This window comes from Staurois parvus, unplaced genomic scaffold, assembly GCF_062004578.1.
Source record: "Staurois parvus isolate SC_StPar_1 unplaced genomic scaffold, SC_StPar_1.0 ptg000025l, whole genome shotgun sequence".
NCBI lineage: Eukaryota > Metazoa > Chordata > Amphibia > Anura > Ranidae > Staurois > Staurois parvus.
The window spans coordinates 12,904,989-12,922,504 of NW_028317821.1; the positions used below are offsets into that span (position 1 = coordinate 12,904,989).

A 17,516-nucleotide genomic window follows, 5' to 3' on the forward strand; every position below is an offset into this window, starting at 1 on the left:
GTCTCCTGGTCGTTCTCCCCACATATTGTTTTAAGCAGGGGAATTCCAATAAATAAACCACATATCTACTGTTGCAGCAGATGAATTTATCGATATGATTTATTGGTTTGGTTAGAGACAAAAGAGTTGATCTTCCTTTTTCGTCTACCATTACATCTGCAAGCAATACACTTGTTGCAAGGGTAAAAACCTGTGTAATTAAACAAAGTTGTGGGTAGTGCTGGTAATGTGACGACATTGGGAGCTATTTTATCCCTTAAGGTGGCGGACCTTCGGAAGATGACCTCTGGTTTATCAGGGAGTATTCTCGCCAAAGTAGAATCTGCTTTTAAGATCCCCCAATTCTTATTTATTATATGTTTAATGGATCTATGTTGGACTGAAAAAGTCGTAATGAATGGGCAGATTAAATCCTTGGGAGGTCTGGTTTGTGCGCCCAGCAGTTCGTCCCTGTTCATATTTGCTGCCGAGTCAACAATGGTGGTTAAAGTTTCTGTGTTGTATCCCTTTTCAACAAATCTCTCTTTAAGGGTATTTGCCTGTGTATGGTAGGTTTCAATTTCCGTACAATTCCTTCTTAGTCTGAGAAATTGTCCCTTAGGGATACCTGAAAGCCAGCTTGGGTGATGGCAACTCTCTAGAGGGATAAAACTGTTACGGGCAGTGGTTTTAAAAAAGGATTTGGTAACTATATGCCCATTCAAATTCGATAAGGTGAGATCTAAAAAAAATCAATGTCAATAGTACTATATTTAAAAGATAACTTAATATTAACCGTATTGTTAAGAGTAGTGAAGAAGTTTAAAAGAGACTGTTTGGTACCGTTCCAAAATAGGACATCATCTATGTACCGTTTATAAAAGGTTAATTCTGGCCATTCCATAGCATAGATATTATCCTCTTCCCAATAGTATAACAAGCATGCTTTACTGCATATATAGACTGATTTTACTGTTGTGGGTTTAGTAACCTTTTTAAGGATACCTACTATGTAATTCTTCCAGACAGAGATCCTAAGAGCAGATCCCACCTATCTACCTAAAGTGGCTACACAATCTTTCTCATTATTTTGATCATTGTTCATTTCACAGAACATGGGAGATAAATTTTACCCTCTTTTTGCAGTTTTATTCTCTGGATACAAGACAATGTCTGTTGAGATTAATTTGGAGATCACTGGGTTATTCAGAAAATCTTTGTAAAAAAAAAAAAAAATAATTTGTCCATCTAACAATTCACCATTGCTAGATGGATAAGACAAAAAATAACAGATTCTGGCTCCTGTAAAAGGCATGTTCCACCAGGTGCTTGGCCAAGGCTTCAGCAAAAAGGGCTGGAGCTTTAGTAAAGCTGCAAGGCAGCTACCTAGTCTAATCCGTGATATCTTCATGGGAGACCAGAGTGGAGGTACTTTCTCAGCAACACCTTGTGTTCAAGCAATAAACCAGCCTACCTTTAGGAGGTACAACACCCTGAATACATTTTCTGCTGGTTTTCCTCTTGGGTTGCTCTCCTGAAAAACGATTGGGGACATTCCCAGTTGGACTTACCAGTAACAGTGTTTGTAGGACAGAAAGCCCACTTCCAACCCTTTGCTTGGTTATGTTGTTTAATTTTGGATATGAATGTTTCCCTTGTGTAGAGGTAGCCTTTATTCCCTCAACCAAGGGAAAGGGGGATGGCAGGGATTTTTAATTGTCTGTATTGTCTTTACTGTAGAATCATCTCTTAGGCAGCTGTTCTGAAAGATTCCTAGAACCACAGTTACCCTGTGAAGCCGTAAGCCTGACTGTGAATTTAATTTGATATTGGCATATCTCTAATAGTTTTGAAGGCTAAGTTCACCTTCTGGGATATATTACATGCTCCACCCTATATGGCAGCCAGTTCCTCCAATCCCCCTCAGTGGGAAATTGGGTGGGGATCTCTCTCCCCCCTTCCCCATACTTGCCTGATCTCAATCAGCGTTGTGCATGAGAACAGTGGCTCTCTCCCTCCTTTTATAGGTGCAGAGAGAGCAGCAGGACCATTGGCTCCCACTGCTGTTAATCACAGCCAGTGGAGGGGTGAGCATAGCCAAGCCACAGAGCCAACTTGGGAGCGAGCCCACATGATTGTCCACATACTAAGCAGCTTACTATGGAGGGGCCAGGAGCACTAGGTTTACAACAAATTTAGAACAATTGCTGACCTAGCTTCATATCAATATAAGCATACTACCTAAGTAGGAATTAATCGGTGACAATTCTGTAATTTTAGGAAATTAAACAGACCCTTTTACCATATCATTTTCTTGGAAATAATGTCCCTTTCGCTGATAAACAAAAAAAAAACCGAACTTTATAGTCTTAAACTGTGTTATGTTTTATTGCAGTGTTCTGTAGCCTTATGTTCTTACAAAATTTTTTTATACTCAGTGCTTTAAAAGAATAAAGCTTAAGGCAGAAATTCATAGAAATGTTTAAACCATAGTACTTGATTCTCAGCCCTCAACATGAAGATCCTTTGCTACCAGCATTTCAGTAACTGGATGCATAAATGATCGATTCTTCAGGAAAGTGCTCACAGCTTGATCCCGTGCCTTATCAAAGTTGTATAGGTCCCTACAAAAACAAAATTTACAATTCTTTAGAGTAGTCTCATTGTGGCTACAAAGTTAGCATGTATACTAAAGATTATTATTTTAGATGAAGGTGTTATTTAACTACTTCCCACCTAGGGCTGGATCTGGGGGTTGCTGTGCCCACCGGATTTTTTTTCTGGCCTCCCAGGACCAGTGGCAACAGTAGGGTGGACCCTATAATAAAGCACTGAAGACCAGCCCAACCACAATGCACAGAGCCACAAGGATAAAATAAATGTCTGCACCCCCAGATCAGACGGGCTAGATCCAACCCTGTTCCCACCCACAGTCTTTATATCAATATTGCCTAGAACAATACCCTATACTGGGAATATGATAACTAATCTCTCTCTCTCATCATGGCAGTTAGCACATGTAGGTTGTAGGATTAATATACACCTTCAGCTGCCACTGCAGCTCAAATTTGGCAATATTTAATACGATTAAAAAATAAACATTTGCTGTAACTAATGAAAATTAGAGCCCGACATAAAAACAAAGCAGAGTGATTTTTTTTTTATGGAAGGACTTGTTTTGTACATTAAAAAAAACATGTGGGTATGCAAATTTGCCTTAGATGCCCAAACCAAAATTAGCACCAGTTAACTTGACAATAACTAATAATCAATGACCTCTGGCCACAAAAAGGATACACAACAGGCAATGGCTAGGTACTATAGCTTTTACATTAGATTTTTCTTCAGTCTGTGCTGAAGTTAGTTTCTCTCCCCCTCGATTTAGTCTTTTGTGCCAAAGTTTTAAATCACTCCTACATTCTAGGGACAAATTATCCTTTTTTTTTTTTCTCCTCTAGCCATACAAAATAAAATTGATTTTATGTGACAAGAGCACAATTCTAGTTCAAAGCAAATTAGGCTCAGCCTAAGGCTACATGTACACTGTTGTGTGAAAATACAGCAACTTGTACACAAGATCTTGCTGCCAGCAAGATCCTAAAAAGGCTCTGTACGCATGCAATGTTTGTGCAACGTTTACATACGTACGGCCTAATGACCTTTTTGTTGCTAGGACATGGATGGCTTCAGTTGCCTAGCATACTTTTTCAATTGACACTGATAGAGTGCAGTTGCACTGTACACATGTAAATGTTATTACTAATGTGTGCAGAAGTAGATTTTTAAAACGCATCACAGGTTTACATATCTTTACACAGCTGTGTGTTGGTCCATAAAGTATACAGCTGCATTCAGTTCTGTTAAAACACAAAGGGTAGAAAAGTTATGTTTTTTGGCACCTGTGTGCCCTAGCTTACGAGACTGAATAATGCCAGCCTGTCCACCTCATCCAGTTGGAGGAAGCTTGACTTGATAAGGGAGTGGGACAGACGTACCTATCATACTGCTGGAACACCGCGCTTTAGGCAGCGGAGGCTACATACAGTTAAGGGATGCACTGATACCCTTTTATGATTGGTGATACTTTCGGTAAAGTACTCACTGATATTTTGCACTGTGATTTGCAAATGTTTGGACGCAAATTGCATTGCAAGGAATATGCATGCCATTTGAACAAGAATGTGGTGTGCTTCCTTTCCAAATTGCATGAGGTTTCCCCACTGCTCCTGTGTGAACCCAGGCTTATCATAGCCTGAGTTCACACAGGAGCAGTGCAGAAAACCTACCTGCACAGCTTCCATGCTGTCACAGAAGGAAAAGCTGGGGATTGGACATCCCCACACCTTTTTCTCCTCTCCGTGCAGGGACGACAGTACAGGCTAGACGGCTTTTGACTGATCAGCACCATCACTTAAATGCAGCTCCTGAGGATAGGCACCTAGTCTGGCCGTTTTTTTGTGTGGATTGAATGGAGCAGGACTCTCCGAAGGAGTGATACTTTCAACAGGTTAGAAGACTTTTTAATATAACATGAAGGTGTGACGCACTGCTCTCTATTTATACAAGCTGTGGCATCTCCAAATAAGGAAAATATGCAAATTCCAATAAACACAATCAACCCTTCATGAAAATTATGTGCAAATGGCCTGCCCAGGGTTGATTTATTTATATTGGAATTTGCAACATATTGACAAGCTGAAATTGAGTTTTTGTGTTTATAAAAACATATATAATGTTTATTTCTTTGGGGAAGTCACAGCTTACATAAATATTGAGCAGTGCATCACTTTGTTATATTACTATCTTGAGCCTGGAAACACATTTGTGAACACAGGCAGCTCATAAAGAGACTACAGAAAATATTTATTTACTTTGGCAGCGCATGGGGTGTTTATTCAGTTTCACAGGTTAGAGGACTTGATACTATGGTTACTGTCCTTTTTTCTGTGTTTTTTAGAAACTCAAAACTGGAGAGACGGAGTCAGAATGTGTGCACAATCCTCCTGGCCTAACAAAACTATGGCCACGCTAAGGCTATAGTCACACCGGTCAATAGCCACAATGCAAATGGCAGTGGCAGGAATCTACCAATCTGTGGCTGTTCGCAAAGCCAGGGATTAAAAGAGAAGTAGGCCTTTTTATTTATTTATTTTTTTGTCCCCTTTCCCTTATTTGTACTTACCTAGGTGGATGCAGTGTTGGTCCGCTCCCTGAAGCACTGGGCTGTGGAGGGAGGGCCGGTTCAGGCTCTCAGCACATTGCTGAGAGGCTTAGCCAGGTGTCGCTCCAGACTTTGAAGTCAGGATCTTTCCCCAGCCTGGATCGGCTGAGTGAGGTCAATCAATCGCTGAAAACCGGTCACAGGACTGTCCACAGGCAACATACAGTCAAAAAAGCTTTGACTGTACTTCTCCTATAACTGCAGTGATTGCTGCTGGATGCACTTTGATTCTTGCCATTGCCATTCACATTATGGCCAATCCCCTGTGTGAATGGAGCCTAATTCTGGATGTGCACATTGCTTCTTTATAGTATAATTCTAGAAACTTGCAAAAAGATCATTGCAACCTAACCCTGTCCCTTATGTATTAGTGGTAAATTACCATTGCTAGAAAATCACTAATTGCATAAGTCTGCTTCCTTTCAGGCAGCGAACGTTGTGTTACATAAATACAGTTAATCAATGAACTACTTAATGTATACCCATCTCTTACCGATATAAAGGCCGAGTGAACTTCATCCGTCCCTGCTCTGTTGCCATTTTCAGTGCCAGTGGTATGACATCTTCCCACTGAGCACGGATGCAGAGACGCAGCCACCTATGTGAAAAGAAAAAAAGACTGCTATCTAGTTGATAATGTCATCCAGGAAAATGATGGATGAAGCACTGCTGGACTTCTGTTGGCTATAGCTGGATTTTTTTTGTTGTTTTACGTTTTGGAAAATTTAAGTAATTAATATTTTAGAAAAGGTGTGTTTGTTGTTTTTTTTAAACATATTTGCACTCTCCGCTAACACAAACTGTGGAAGGGAGCTCCACATCCTTACCGCTCTAACAAACCCCTTATGCAGTTCATGACTGAACTGTTTCTCGTCTAACTTCATTGTGTGGCTGCATGTCTTCTTTAGAGATCCAAGATGAAAGTTTCCTTCCAATGCTAGAGTCACCATTCAAGGATTTGTATATCACCATCATATTCCCTCTTAAGGGTTGTTTCTCCAGGGAGAATAAGTTTAATGTTTTAAGTCGTTCCTCTAATTGAGGTCCTCCAGCACCCTTATTAGTTTTGGTGCCCTTCTCTGGACTCTCTTCAGTGAAAACAGATCCTTCCTGAGGACAGGAGACCAGAACTAGATGGAATACTCATGATGCAGCTGAATCTGAGTTTTATAAAGTGGTAAATTCACTTTTTAATGCATGCTGCAACCTGGCATTGCGGAGTCTGTAATCCCCCAGGAGCCTCAAGACCCTTTTCCATCCTCAATGGTCCCAGAGGTTCTCCCCCTAGTGTGTAACTTGAATGCATATTTTTAGCTCCCAAGTGCATTACCCACTTGCCCTCTGGATGATTTACCCCCCCCCCCCTTCAGTACTAGGCCACTTTTTTCTTTTTTACTATACGGCACTGCACTACTTTAACTGACAATTGTGTGCAACACTGCACACAAATGAAATTTATATAATTTTATTTACGCAAATAGAACTTTTGTTTGGTGATATTTGATCACCACTAGGTTTTTATTTTTTGTGCTATAAATGAAAAATTACTGAATTTAAAAATATTTTTTTTTTTACTTTTTGCTATAAAACATATCCAATTAAAAAAAAATCCCAATAATTTTTAATTAATTGGTTTGTGTGAAAATTATAGCATCTGCAAACAATGGTATATATACTGGAATTTTTATTTATTTATTTTACTAATAGTGGTGGTGATCAAAGACCTACAGCAGGACTGTGATAGTCCAGCAGGTATTCTGACCCTAACTGATACTGGGTGGGAACTGACACTAATGCAGTGATCAATGCTAATGACAAGCTCATTTAATGTACTAATGACCCTGGGCAGGAAGGGGTTAACGGTTAGGGAGTGCTGTCACTGTGTGGTGTTTTACTAGGGGATTTGCTGGGCTTTTATTTCCCTGCTTTGCAGGGAGATAAAAACCAGCACATCACTGGCTGACAGGCAAGAGATTTGTGTTGTTTACATTCACAGAACTCTCTCCTGTCAGTTTTTCTGCTGATGGCCGAGTCCCAGCCATGAATCACTGACTGGGACCCAGTGAATGACACCTACAGGAGCCACTGACAGCCCGGGTAGGCGGGCACGTGCGCCCCCTACCCAGAAATGCAGAATCCTGTATGTTTACGTGATTCTGCACAGAGCGGCCACCCTGTAGCAGTACAACTGCTATGGGGTGATTGGCAAGCGGTTAATTTACATTTTCCTCATCTGCCATATAGCTGCCCACCTCACTATTTTAGCTAAGTCTTGTAAAGTTTCGATATCCTGTTGGGCAGTTATTGGCCTGCTTAGTTTTTTATCATCCACAAACGCTGAGAGTGAACTATTTATTCTAACCGCCTATATAATTCTGAACAAGTTAAACAACATAGGTCATAGGACAGAGCCCTGGGGCCCCTTGCTCACAACTCCAGACAATTCATAAAATATGCCATTAGTCACCACCCTCTGGACACGTTCCTGCAACCAGTTTTCTATCCATACCATATCATCAATGCCAAAATACCTTAATTTGTATATAAGTTGTTTGGGGGGTATCAAATGCCTTAGCAAAATCTAGATACACTTCGTCCACATATCTTCCTCTATCCAAATTACAGCTCACCTCATCACAGAATGTTAAAAGTCTAGTCTGGAAAGAACTGTATTTCATAAATCTGTGTCGGATACTACTGTACTAATGTAAAGTTGTAGGTGGTAAAACCCTGCGGTTGATTCACGGTTTTAGCACCCCCAATCCCTACCCCCTTTAGCTGCTGAGGCAACAACCAATGGTGTACACATGACACAGCAGGAATTACACCCCCTGTTGCTTTTGGTGGGTGCTACTGCCTGTCAACTGAGACCCGTTCAAGTAAATGGGCCACTCTGCAAGTGCCCTGCAACTTCATGCTTCTGCGGGATCCAAGGGCTTAAAGCAGGTGGTGAGAAAGCAGCACAATGCTGCATGTTTAATCCTTGCTTGCTGTACTGCACAAGGTTGCAGGGCAATTGTAGAACAGCCTCATTCACCTGAATGGGTTATGCTTGGCTGGTACTACACCCACCAACCATGCCAGGGCATAGGAGAAGCACTACAGAAGAGACATCAACTTAAGTGGCTCTTGCTCGCTACTACAGATCCAACTTTACAAGTAGTTGCTCTGCATTGCACTGTTTGATGCTCTAGAAAGGCACGTCAGCAAGCCCTGACCGAGATCTACCAGTCACCTGGCCATGATCTACTGGTTGCTGACCCCCAGTCTAGCTAATGACTTTCATACCACCACTATCTGTCTATCCTTACCTGTAACCTTGCCACCACCCTTACTGGAGTAGTCATTCCCCTGGAAGTTAAGGGAAGTAGTCTGCTCCAACAATGTCACTCCTGAGCGGCTATTACCAATATCGTACAACTTGGTATATTTGTTGGGATATGGCAACTCAGAAGACGGGGTAGAAAGAAAAGTGTTAGAGAGGCTAGTCTTAACTGTAACTCAGCTACCTACAGCTGGTGCCTGAACCTCCATATCACTCCCTCCTCTATCCTGGCCACAGCCAGCACCTGACGGGTAGGGTCCACACTCGTGTTTTATGCAGCTTTGATTTTAGGATGATCAGTAGTTGATTGTACATTAACATTTGGAAGAGCAGCTGACACCTTAATCGTTATGTTTCTAACTGATAACTGCAATCAACTGCAGAATGACTATTTCTAACCAGTTGGAAAGCCATTTTGACCAGTTTCAACTTGATGATATAAATTCAAAATATGTCTACATATCTCATCACTCTTTAATGGTAACAAAATGGGTATGTTTTTATAGTTTTTAGAAATATATGTACATTCTGTATTCCCTTAGTTGTATTCCTTTTCTCTATGGGTCACCTCAGCCTGACTAAACACACTATACTCTTATAGGTGGCTTATCCTATTATCTCAGCAGTCACTCAGCAAGGATGCTACTTGCATAGCCTGACATACAGAGAAAGATGTTACATAGCAGATTATGAAATATCCCATCTCAGAAAAATATACTGCATTTTGGCCACTAGATGGAGTGGATGACCATTGGAAGTCATAGTATCAAATATATGTGGAAAATTCTTGCAGCCTAGACAAATATTTGTGACAAAATAGACCACCCCTGTGTAATACCTCAAATCTGCACATACAAAATACTGTTTTGTAATGATTAAGCCCTGGTTCAGATTGAATGCCGCTTTGAAACTGCTCTACTTCAAAGTCGCTTATCAGTGCGACTTCATGTGCGGCTTGATGACATCTCTGTGACTTTATGCACAGGTATCAATGCAAGTTGTGCATGAAATCGCAAAAAAATAGTGCAGGAACTTTTTTCAAAGTCTGTGCAAATCAGAGTTGCATAGATTTGAACCGTTCCAAAGCCAGCATAGGGTGCAACTGGTCATGTGACTTTGATTTGTCAAGTCACACCAGTGTGAACTGGGGCTCAATCAAACTAATGTGTAACTAATGAAATTTAGTCCTGAAATATTTCTTATTTTCATTCGCACCAATTGCAGTCTCAGGAATTAGTACAGCAGTTACACCAGCACACAGAGCTTGCATTTCTGCATCATTCTCACCTGTCATGTTATCAGCCCATGTCTTACCTAAAGAGAATTTCGGAGTTCTTTACAGCATTGAAGTTGTACACCTCCTGCATGCGCTTCACATGGGAAACCGGCAAGGGATCCTAAACAGAAAAACAAAACTAAGATGGAACACTGCACCTCCGATTTTGATTTCTTTTCTTATGCAAAATATTGCATTATTATTTTCTGGTCAGGAGATTGGAGCAAATTCTAGTACTATATGGGTACAACCTATGCAATGTTTAGGCTTGTAAACTGAACGTAGAACATTATTGGGAACCACATTATCTCAGATTAACTGCTAAATCCTAGTAATTTGACCTTGGTTTAGAAAATGTGCCTTCAATACAATCAATCATTTTTTTTTTAGAGGCGTATGTTTGAGTTTCTAGTATATTCTGCTCTTTGTCTTCTCACCTTCAGTGGAGGTTTTAGATCCACGTTATTTTCCAACCACTTTTGTGTTTGGTCTTTGAAATGACATTTCCGGAATATGATCAGAATCATTCAGCATTCAGCCAGTCAGAGATGCTTTTTTACTGGTCTATCCCAGCAAATCCTGATTGCTATGGATAACAGCACTCTGTGCTTTGCATACTAAGGCTGTATGTTTTATGTTATCACTTCCAGTCATCAAACGCATTTCATTAACTATTTTCTGCATGGCCTGATTTTCAAGGCTGTGTCACAAGAAGGACTTCATAGTGTCTCCAGCATTGCTTCCATTATTGTTGATGCTGGATAACGTCACATAGAGTTGTAGCTCTGTCACTTAGTGATTGACTTTTTTGCAATCCTTGCAGCTAGCTACAAATTGCTAACTGCAATAGCTAATCATATTATCCACTGCAGCAGCTATTGATTATGGCACACCAGTAATTAGTATCTATATAGACAAGTATTATAGCTAGCTACAAATCAAACAAACCTATGTAGCCGATTAAAGGTTGCTGGAGTGATATGGCCCTTTGAATGGCCAATGCAGCAAGAAACATTGGTACAATAATATTGCTAGAACAAGAGTAACTAGATATCTGTTCTGTGCATTTGTGTATCTAACTCTTACCTATCCTCTTACAATAAAACCAGGGGCTCATTGTTTCTAGCAAGGGACACATTCATTGAGAATAGGAAGCATACAGTTCATTTTGCATAATAAACCATGACAGTTGTAACTGGTAATCCTAGAATGCAACAAACCAGCAGCAATTACCTTAAGAAGCAAGAGAGTCAGGAGCTCAATTTGCTGATGGGATGATAATTCTTTCACATCTGCTGCTGTGAATGAGTTCAGATCACTTTCCTTGGCCTAGAGACACATCAAATTGCATGTTATGTATGAAATGGTATTGTAGCAACAAGACAAATATGCTAAGTGAATATCACTTACCTCAACCCATCTGTTGCTGAGTGCAATGCAAGCATTAGCCAGGGTCATATCATACCTAGGTAACAAAAAAAAACACACACTTCTAGTAGTCTGCTGCCATGCTATTGCTCTTACAGTAGGTAAGGCGAATATAAAAGTAATAAATGGTGAAAATAAACGCTGTTTTAAGCACATGTCATCCCAGGATCCAGCTGAATTCAAAAATGTATCCACCATCAGTTTCCACCTTGCAATAACTATGACTCGCACATGTCATGCAGCAAAAAACAGACAATTAGAAATCCCATTCTATCCTATGGGTCTGGTTAATATTTACTGTATGTGCTGCAGTTCAGAGTGAAAGGAAAATGGAAACTATATGAGCCCAATGACACCTAGGCATGTGCATGAAAAGTGTAAATCCACCCTAGTTGATCCTAAATCTAAAGGATGGAACGATTGCCTGTTTGCTGTGGGGCCAGTTGCAGAATAATAAGAAATTACTGTGTGACTGTGGATGGACAGATATTTGCCAATCTTAAACTGGCCATACAATTCCTTTTGTTCAGCATGGGGGTGGAATGAAGGAAATTCAACAGATTACGTCATCCATACTACACGGGGTGGATGGGTGGATCCCCTGTTGGACTGTTGTAGTCTGACAGCTGTTAGCAGAGGCTGAAAGAATACCTAAACAACAGCTGCAATAAAAATCTTCCGGCCTGTCCTAATCCGATGGACTTTTGAACAACATTCGCTAAGAGCCGATTCACACATGTGTAGTGCAGATTGAAGCTCAGGTTTCACAGCTAATTGATACAGTAGTTTATGTCAGGTTCAGGACAGGATTAGCTCAGGATCTTCTCTTGTTCACGCATATGCTGTTTAGAAATGGTTCCTGTAGAAATCAATAGCCTGTCATCCACACTTGAACCTAACCACACTGCTCAGAAATTGGACAGGAGTCTTTTTAAAACTGCACTGAATCTGCACCACTAGCGCACTGGACATATATGAAAGGGTACTAAAGGAAACAATGTTTTTTGACATGTCATGCGGATTGGATGCGGTTCAAACGGCATACAATCCGCATATATGTGAACGGGCACTCACCTAAATGCCATAATACAACCTTGTTAAAGCGGAGTCAGAGATGAGAGAAATTAAAGCCATTGCTATTTCTTTTAAAGATGCGTGTCTGGAGGATGTCGACCTCTTCCCTGATCTACTACCGAGTGAGTCACTGACCTTGAACAAGCATGTAGCCAGTGAAGTCAGTGTTTGCAAATAAACCTTTATTTACTCAACTACAGTTAATAAATATACCACTGAAACTTTTTTTTTTTATCAGTTTGCAAAGTTCAAGAAAATCTTGTGACCTGATAACATCCTGTTCTTTGTACACTACAGAACACCCCCTTTGTATTTGGGAATATGAGAGGGGGAAGGGGAGGTGTCCCTACACACTTCCTGTCCTAGGGGGCACTGCTTCTCTGTGACTAGTGAGCGTAATTACTCTAGCACAGGATGTGTTACTGTGCACGATCACCAGATTAAAAAAAAAAAAGAAAAGGGCCAGAGAAAAATAACAAATGCAGTCACCACATCTAAGGACTGGTAAGCTGCAATACATTACATTTTTGTTCATGGGCTTAGATACCCTGATGAGAAAGCAGATTGTGAGATACACAGGGGTTGATTTACTAAACCTGGAGCACTCAGAAGTTGACTGGCTACCATGCACCAGATTCTAACTTCAGCTTGTTCAATTAAACGATAAGTTCATCATTTGAACAAAGTAATAAATGCACTTTTTGCAGGTAACAAAATGTGCATTTATTATTTTTGATTGCAGGAGCCTGTAAAGCATTACACCAAAGATCAGTAGATTGCTGGTGCCCTGCAGGTCTCTTGGCAAGACTGGAAAATTGCTGTTTAGACACTCTCCATCCAATCTGACAGAGCCTGAGCTATTCTGTAAAGAAGAATGGGCAAACATTTCTAGATGTACAAAGCTGGTAGAGACATCCCCAAAAGACTTGCAGCTGTAATTGCAGTGAAAGGGGATTCTACAAATTATTGACTCAGGGGGGCTGAATACAAATGCATGCCACACATTTCAGATATTTATTTGTAAAAAATATTGAAAACCATTTATCATTTTCCTTCCACTTCACAATTATGTGCCACTTTGTGTTGGTCTATCACATAAAATCCCAATAAAATACATTTACATTTTTGGTTGTAACATGACAAAATGTGGAAAATGTCAAGGGGTATGAATACTTTTTGAAGGCACTGAACAAGCCGACAGCTGCTTAGGCCGTCGGGACCTGTAGTTCATTCATTCACAGAACCCTGTGAATGAATGACGTGGCCATGAGGGTAGAGCCCCGTATGGCTGTGCCGTTTTTAAAAAGTGACAGCTAGTACTGGGAACATCTCCCCATACTTCTGTCACAGGGAGTGGGGGCAATGGGCAACAGCTGCTGCATTGGGAACATGTTGCATGTTCCACCCTAAAAATGGGTGGAACAGGTCACAAGTTCACAAAGGTGAACTTATCCTTTAAGCTTTGACAATGAAACCTGAAAAACGGATTTGTTTCTATGCAGAAGCTGCACCAGATTTTGCGTGCTGCAGTTTTAGTAAATATCCCCCATAGTGTCTTCATTAACCACTAGCCTACAGGGCACTTATACCCCCTTCCTGCCCAGGCCAATTTCCAGCTTTCAGTGCTGTCACACTTTGAATGACAATTGCGCAGTCATGCAACACTGTACCCATATGAAATTTTTATCATTTTTTTGTGACAGCTTTATTTTGGTGGTATTTAATCACCTCTGGGATTTTTATTTTTTCGTAAACAAACCAAAAACCACTGAAAATTTAAAAAAAAAAAAGTTTTTTCTTAGTTTTTGTTATAAAATTTTGTAAATAAGTGATTTTTCTCCTTCACTGATGTGCGCTAATGAGGTTGCACTGATGGGCAGGAAGGGGGTATAAGTGCCCTGATGGACACTGATAGGTGGCACTGATGAGGAGGCACTGGTAGGTGGCACTGATGGGCATTGACAGGCGTCACTGATGGGCACTGAAAGGCAGCACTGATATGGCACTGATAGGTGGCACTGATGGGTGACACTGAAAGTCAGCTCAGAAGGGCACTGTTATGTGGCACTGGCAGGTGGCATGGATGAGCACTGACAGCTGGCACTGATGGACACTGACATGTGGCGCTGCTGGGGCTACACTGATCATCAGGGCACACTGATCATCAGTGCCCTGATGAGCAGCGCACATGTCCCCTCCGAGGAATGCCGATTACCGGCTCTCCTCTCCTCTCGAGCTATCGGCATGACAGCTTGTGAGGAGAGAAATGCCGATAACCGGCATTTTCCTGTTTACATGCGATCAGCTGTGATTGGACACAGCTGATCACATGACCGAGCCGTCATCTTCGGCTCTTTCCATGGATCGGTGATCTGCTGTGTCCGAGGGACACAGCACACCGCCCATCGCCACGCTGTGCGCTCCCGGAGCCACGCATGCGTAGTGAGAATGGGAGGACGTCATATGACGTCCTCCCAGAACGAGAGAACTGCCTTGCGTCCGTCATTGGACTATATTGCGGGTGGGAGGCGGTTAAAAGAACCTATAAAAAGTTGTTAGTAAGGACAGCCATGTTTCTACACTGAATAATTCTAAGTGTGATTGAACAATGTAAGCCTGAAAAGTCACAGAGAACATTGCTTCTATGTAAAAATTACTGATTCATATTGCAGAAGTCCAGGATATGGCTCACAGTAGTGTTTTGCCAGCTTTATCATATATTCCTTCATCATACTAGAGGTTTGCCTAGTGGCCTGTGGTCCATGGTAATTTATTTATAAAAGAGTATGGTTTGCAAAAGAGGACTATTTACTCCTCAGGGCTTGTTTACATGGGCGTCAGCCCTTGCCACCCTCTAAAAGGTGAATCATGGTGGATCGCTTTTCAGAGGGTGTTTTTCTAACAACTGAGTGGTAAGTTTGTTTGACTTATAGCAGCAGTATTTACATGCAATTTGGCTTGTGGTTGCAACATGGTCTCATTCACTTGAATGGTTTGTGTTTAGTGGCAGTACTGCCAGACAAAAATTGGGGTATAATCGTTGCAAGGCATGGGTACCATGAGTGGCCATCTTCCAGGTGGGTGGTAAAACATGACTCAACCTCCTGATTTTACTGCCAGTGTGTATGAGACCTCAACTGTTAAGCTGGCCATACAAGTTTTAGATTTCTCTCACTCATCCCCACAGGACTGGATCCTCACTAAACAGTATGGATGGACAGATCTGGCCTAAAATGTTCCTGCTTGGCTCCTTCGACAAAAGCCTACTGAAAAATCTGTGTTTGTTGAGTAAGGTGGTGCCAACAGGGCCATCCCACGGATGGAATTTCAGAAGGAATAGGTGGAAATCCTGTATGTGTTGGCCAGCTTACTCTGAGTAGCAGGTGCAGGGGTGTATTTACCACAAGGCAAACAAGGCACTTGTCTAGGGTGGCATTTTTCAAGGGGGCAGCACCTCCCTCCAGAAGAAGGGATGAAAGAAGGGACGGACACGTGCACTTTAGGAACCAAGTGGGATCCGAGAGAGACTGCTTTATGGTGTGTGTAGAGCCTGACTTTTGTTCCCAGGGATGTGGGGCAGGAGTGCTGTGGGTCAATGTCAGGCTCTCTCCACGGGAGGGGGAAGGGGGGGTTGTGTTGGTCAGTGTCCGTGGGGGCAGACGATGTTTGTGTTGCCTAGGGCAGCACAAAACTTAAATACACCATTGAGCAAGTGTCTCATAGAACTCCCCTAAGGGTACACTTTCCACTGGTTGACAAAATGCAGCATACATCTTTCTCTCTCTATCCATCTTCCACTTACCTTAATGTCTGCAATCTGCTAACATCAAGAAAGGAAGTAGCAGCACCCCAATGTACAAACAGCAGACATCTTTATTATTCAGTTCATGAAGATAAAAATACAGCAATACACAGCTCTGGGAACATCAGTAAACGTGTTTCACACTCCTTCAGTGCTCATTCAGTGATAAATAAGCACTGGAAGACATGTTAAAACACGTTTACTGATGTTCCCAGAGCTGTGTATTGCTGTATTTTTATCTTCATGAACTGAATAATAAAGATGTCTGCTGTTTGTACATTGGCGTGCTGCTACTTCCTTTCTGCATGTTCACTGACTGCGGTTGCGGACCGAGCAGGCATACAGACACATCCAGCAGCATGGGATCTCAGCCTTGAGCGGTGTTTACCCTGCATGCTCTTTTCCCTGCAATCTTTTAGTTTTAAAAGCTTAAAACTATTTTCTGATTTCCCCTCTCACATGATTGGGTAGTCACGGTAACCACAGTTTTTTTTTTGGTTTGTTTTAACTTTTTCAAAATTAAAGCCTTTAGTAAATCAATCTTTATCTGTGACAAGTAGGCTTTCAGTGCTACTGTAAGGTTCACCATCCATGTTACAATCTCCATTAGATCTACTATGTAATGCATTGATTACAAACTGAATGGATAGTTTAGGTAGGTCCTCATATTAAAGGCTACATTTTTAATCAGATACCGCAAAGCGACTTAATCTAGGAACAAAGGCCGCTTGCTGGTTATACATCTCATTTATAATGGTATTCGTATTTTGTCAAAGGTTCTTTTTAAATAGTCTGCCGATGCCATGTGTGACCCACTGAAGTCTCAAGTATACAACTAAAGTAGATTGTGTAACTGGGAGTGGGATAGATAGGAAGCCATATGACAACACACGTGCGGTTTAGTGATTTTTTTCTTTTGTGTGTGTTAAATTTACATTTATTAGGTTTTGTTGAGAATCTTACGTTGGCTGCACAGGTGGTAAACCTGGTGTATGCATCCATCCATTCCAATCAACTTTGTCAAGAAGGTCCACCTACACAGAGTATGAATAACAAAAAGTTAAAGATATTAAAAAACACACAAATATACAGCACAAAAACATAAAACACTACTTAAAGAGTCTATGACACTGGAACTGAAAGAAACAAATGTGTCACCTTGTCTTTGAAATATGAATACAAGAATTTCTTCCATTCATCTGTAGTTACACTCTTGTAAGCATACACCTGTATGTATGTTTTTAGAAAACCAAGGAATACATCTGGAAAACAAACAGTAATTGTTCATGCTGTGCTAGCTATAGTATATAGATTGTAAGCTCGAAAGAGCAGGGCCCTCGATCCCCTCATGTTTTGCATTGTATTGGTATTGTTCTGTCACATGTTCTGTCCCCCTTTGTAATGTACAGTG

At 41.2% G+C, this 17,516-nt stretch overlaps 1 protein-coding gene across 1 annotated transcript in view; it reads right to left on the minus strand.

The window, feature by feature from the left end:
• Window positions 1-2,339: 2,339 nt before the first annotated feature.
• LTA4H (leukotriene A4 hydrolase) overlaps window positions 2,340-17,516 on the minus strand; it is a 58,711-nt gene continuing 43,534 nt past the window's right edge. The window contains exons 13-19 of the mRNA XM_089651863.1: window positions 17,264-17,367; window positions 17,069-17,139; window positions 11,212-11,266; window positions 11,035-11,130; window positions 9,840-9,922; window positions 5,694-5,798; window positions 2,340-2,603 (exon numbers count right to left, since the gene is read on the minus strand). Coding sequence (XP_089507989.1) covers window positions 2,483-2,603; window positions 5,694-5,798; window positions 9,840-9,922; window positions 11,035-11,130; window positions 11,212-11,266; window positions 17,069-17,139; window positions 17,264-17,367 — 635 coding nt within the window. The 3' untranslated portion in view covers window positions 2,340-2,482. The remainder of the gene's footprint in view (window positions 2,604-5,693; window positions 5,799-9,839; window positions 9,923-11,034; window positions 11,131-11,211; window positions 11,267-17,068; window positions 17,140-17,263; window positions 17,368-17,516) is intronic.